We start from the raw sequence: 4,671 nt of genomic DNA on the forward strand, positions 1-4,671 counted from the left end.
AAAAAAAAGAAGATATAATGGAGGGTCAGGCATGGTGGCATGTAATCTTAGCACTTTGGGAGGCCACAATGGGAGGATTACCTGAGGCCAGGAGTTCAAGACCAGCCTGGGTAACATAGCCCCCATTTCTACAAAAAAAAAAAAATTTAATTTTAAAAAGTTAACTGAGCATGGTATTGCATGCCTGTAGTCCTAGCTACTGGGGAGGCTGAAACAGGAGGACTGCTTAAGCCCAAGAGTTGAAGGCTGCAGTAAGTTATGATCACACCACTGTACTCCAGTCTGGTGACAAAGCAAGACCCCATCTCTTTAAAAAAGAAAAAAAAAGGGATATTTGGATGTCTGGCAACATTTTCTCTCTTCCACGTGGAAGTAACCAGCTGTGGCTGAGAGGCAGAGCCCTCTTCTGGTGGGGCAATAGCGCTCGGCTTCATTGTAACTCCCACCCACCCCTCTCTGCAACAATTTCACCTACCCAGTCACTTTGGGATCTTATTTTTGAATATTGCAGAAAAAAATAACTGCATGGGAAAACATGCACAACATTACGTAACAGACGAGAGATTAATATCTGTATTCACACATGGAACTTCTCGAATGTGAAGAAAATAAGCCAATTTTTAGAAAACTGGCAAAGATCATTTACAAAAGAAATACAAATGGCCAACATATAAAAAGAATAATCTCTCTTCTAATTGGGAAAAATCACACTAGTGTTTTTGCCCATTAGGTTTGGGGAAAAAAAGATGATAATATTCTATCTTGGCAAGAGTATAGGGAACTGGCAAGTACAAACACTGTTGATGGAAGAAGAAATCAGAAGACTTTTTTTGATGGGCAATTTGGCAGGAGCAACCAAAATCTATTGATTTATTTATTTTTAACTGTTTATAGAGATGGGGCCTCACTATGTTGCTCAGGCTGGAGTGCAATGGCTATTCACAGGCCCAATCAGAGTGCACCGCAGCCTCCAGCTCCTGGGCTCAAGTGATCCTCCTGCCTAAGCCTCCCAAGTAGCTGGGACTACAAGCGTGAACCACTGCACCCAGCTTCAACAAAACTTAAAACATGTATACGCAGCTGGGCACGGTGGCTCACGCCTATAATCCCAGCACTTTGGGAGGCAGAGGTGGGCGGATCACGAGGTCAGGAGATCGAGACCATCCTGGCTAACACAGTGAAACCCCATCTCTACTAAAAATACAAAAAATAATTAGCCGGGCGTGGTGGCGGGCGCCTGTAGTCCCAGCTACTCAGGAGACTGAGGCAGGAGAATGGCGTAACCTGGGAGGTGGAGCTTGCAGTGAGCCGAGATCGCATCACTGCACTCCAGCCTGGGCAACAGAGTCTCAAAAAAAAAAAAAAAAATGCATACACTTTGCCCTACCTATCCAGAGATTCCACGAATTTTGACATAGGAAACTAACTCACATATGGCTACCAAGATACACGCACATCTACCAGGATGTTCAATATGGCAATGCTTATTGAAACATCCAGTGCAAATGGAAGTGACCAAAATGTTCATAAATAAGGGAAAGGCTAATTACATTATGGTACATCCTTAGGGTGGAATGACACACAGCCATTAAAAAGTGTGAGGTAGATCTACATTTGTTGACAGAGAAAAAACTCTCAGCTATGGTTAAGTGGAAATATCAAGTGCCATAACAATCACTACAACCTAGTCAATTTTAGAATTTTTAAAATGGGTAAGGTGACACACCGCCGTGCACATTAATATACATAAACACTTTTCCCCTATTGTTAACCACTATCAACATACTTATACAGCTGACCCTTTAATAACACGGGTTTGAACTGCGAGGGTCCACTTATATTCAGATTTTCTTCTGCCTCTGCCACCCGAGACAGCAAAACCAACACTTCCTCTACCTCCTCAGCCTACTCAGTGTCAAGGCGATTAAGGATGATCGACTTCCACTTAATTTTCTCTTCCTTAGTTTCTTAATAACATTTTCTTTTCTATAGCATACTTTATTGTTAGAATAAAGCATATAATACATATACAAAATGTTTTGATTGATTATATTATTGGTAAGGCGCCTGGTAAACAGTAAGCTATTTAGTAGTTAAGTTTTTGGGAGAGTCAAAAGTTATATGGGGATTTTTGACTGTGCAGGGGTCGGTGTCCCTAGCCCCCACATTACTTAAGGGTTAAGTGTATTTATGTAAGTATACATGTAATTTACAAATATAAATGTTTATACATTTATAATATCTAAAGGTAACAGAAGTCTGTCGATACACTGACACTTTTTCTTCTGTACCCTGAGGGCAGACATTTCCTCTTCTTACTCTGTATTTTTGTGTAATTTGCAGTTTTCCTAAGAAGCATGCATTCATGCATTACTTGAATGCTTTTTTTTTTTTTTCCCAGGGGATGAAAAGGGCCTTCCTAGAAAAAAGACAAAGACTACCAAGGATGTATGAAGGGAAGAAAGAACTGTGAGGAACTGCGGTACTAAGGATGGCCTGGTGAGCGTCAAATGATGTGTAGCTGGAGGCATGCAAGAGGAGACAGAGAACTCAGGGCCGCCCACCCCTAATCAGACCACCACCCATAGCCACACAATGTTTCTTTGTTGTTTCAATTACAGCGCATAGAATGTTTTAAAATAACACTTCTGATACCAAATTTTAAATATGGTATCATCTCAATGGTGCAAATAATGCATTAAAAATGGGCTGGCAGGAAATATGCCAACCTGCAGTTACTGCCTCTAGGAAGAACGAGTGGTAATAATCATCTTTTTGCTTCTTCATTCTTTTCCATTTTCTAGTTTTCTGTAACCATGTATTATCAGGGAAAAAAGCACACTTTTCAAAATGAATTCCATATTATAGGAGAAATAAAGCCAGTTATTTCCCCAAATAATCCCTGGCCAAGGAGGACCCTCGAGTCAAATAGATAGATATATAAAGGATTCTCTGTTACTGTGAAGACTTCCTTCGCCTAGCTGTGAGTTCCCCAATTCCTTGCTCCACACTTCAGGACCAGGACCCTGTGAGGATTGAGATGGAAACACGTGGATGGGAAGAAAGGGTATTTTCATTCTTTCTTGAGTTACATTGATTCTCTTCCCTGCTTCTGAATGACTCTGAGGCCTCCTGGGCGCTACCGTGACTCTGAGGCCTCCTGGGCGCTACTGTCTTTATTTCCTACCATCACTTCCCATATATGCTCTTTGCTCTTGTTTTCATATTCCTTCCCTGGTTCCTTTCCCTTCTCCCCTCTCATCCCACTCCTCAAGCTCCTCCTCTTCCTTTCTTCAAGTCACCCATATTGCAGGCAGGAGGGATTTGCAGGATGGGAGGGGGAGAAGGTTGGGTAAATGAAAATATTCCAATTCTATAGTTGAACACTTCCAGGCTCAAGCTTTGGGTCATGACGATGGCTGTCCAGGGAAGGAAGCAAAAGAGAAGATAAAAAATAAGAAAAGCAACCCCTATTGCAAATGTTAATACATTTCCAGTGATTATCTCTTGGTCATGATGGGTGTCACAGTGTGAAAGACTCTCTGTTGTCACAGTCACTGACAACAGAAAAAAATCCCCCAAAGTCAGTGTCACAGGTTACTGTCCAGTGTGTCATTACCATCAGGATCGAATCCTCAAAACTAAGAAAAATTTTTTTAAAAATTAAGGAGCAATTTTCTTTTAAAGTATTCTTATAGGAAACCACGACATCTTTTTTCACAAGAACAGAGACAAAGAAAGCAGATTCACCTAAAGGCACAATACCTGCCAAAAAACCACTCCACTACTTGACCTCACTGGGGAGTTCCTCTTCGCAATTTCTTAGTTCACTGGGAACTTTGCCAGCACCAAGGCCAACAACATTCCTGAAGATGTCATTTCCACCTCAGCACACCCTCCCCTATTTACTGGCTCAGTAAACACCGGGTCCATGAACTAATGAACAAGTGAATGAATGAGAAGGCAGCAGCACTCTGCCGGGATGCTTACCTCTTCTGGTTCATGGAGGCCACCTGGAGCCATTCGTTGGTGCTGGGGTTGTAGGAATGCGCAGCGGAGATCTCCTGGCTAGTGATCCTGTACCCGCCCACTATGAAGAGGTAGTTGTCCAGGATGGCAGACCCATAGCCCCTGACATTGACCAGGTCGGGAGGAAGGTTGTTGGCCAGCGGGAACCAACGCTCAGTCATCTCCTCGTACCTGAGCATGGACGGGGGCTCCCCCTGGTAGGGGTGAGGAGCCAGGGGTCCCCCCAGGAAGTCCCCGAGGGCCACGAGGACAGGAGTCCCAGTCATCCGGGCCTCCCTCAGCCTCTGCTTCAGGCTGACATCCCCTGGAGCTTGGGGAGGAGACCCCAGGAGGTGGAACTGGGGCTTGCACAGCACCTCGTGGAAGTGGACGACCATGAAGCGCAGGCAGGCCTCCTGCAGGTCTGGCAGCCCGTACACCTGCGCCAGGCGGTACATCTCCAGGCAGTTGTTGAGCCGCACCTGGGACAGCAGCAGCTGCAGCAGAGACGTGACCTGCAGGAAGGAGGCCGCCTCCACCAGCTCGGACAGCAGGCTCACCTCATCCATCTCCTCGTCCTCGTCCACCCCGCCGCCCTTCTCCCCGCGCGGGCCCAGGAGCCAGCCTTCGCGGGCCCCGCCGGCGTTGATGAAGTCCAGCACC

General features: G+C 45.0%; 1 protein-coding gene across 1 annotated transcript in view; it reads right to left on the reverse strand.

Annotated features, from left to right (window-relative positions):
* Window positions 1-4,670, reverse strand: part of KLHL42 (kelch-like family member 42) — a gene marked incomplete at its 5' end in the record, with an annotated part of 22,800 nt that extends 18,130 nt beyond the window's left edge. The window contains one exon of the mRNA XM_012002415.1: window positions 3,991-4,670. Coding sequence (XP_011857805.1) covers window positions 3,991-4,670 — 680 coding nt within the window. The remainder of the gene's footprint in view (window positions 1-3,990) is intronic.
* Between the last annotated feature and the right edge of the window lies 1 nt (window position 4,671).

This window comes from Mandrillus leucophaeus, unplaced genomic scaffold, assembly GCF_000951045.1.
Source record: "Mandrillus leucophaeus isolate KB7577 unplaced genomic scaffold, Mleu.le_1.0 Scaffold686, whole genome shotgun sequence".
In the NCBI taxonomy this organism is placed as follows: domain Eukaryota; kingdom Metazoa; phylum Chordata; class Mammalia; order Primates; family Cercopithecidae; genus Mandrillus; species Mandrillus leucophaeus.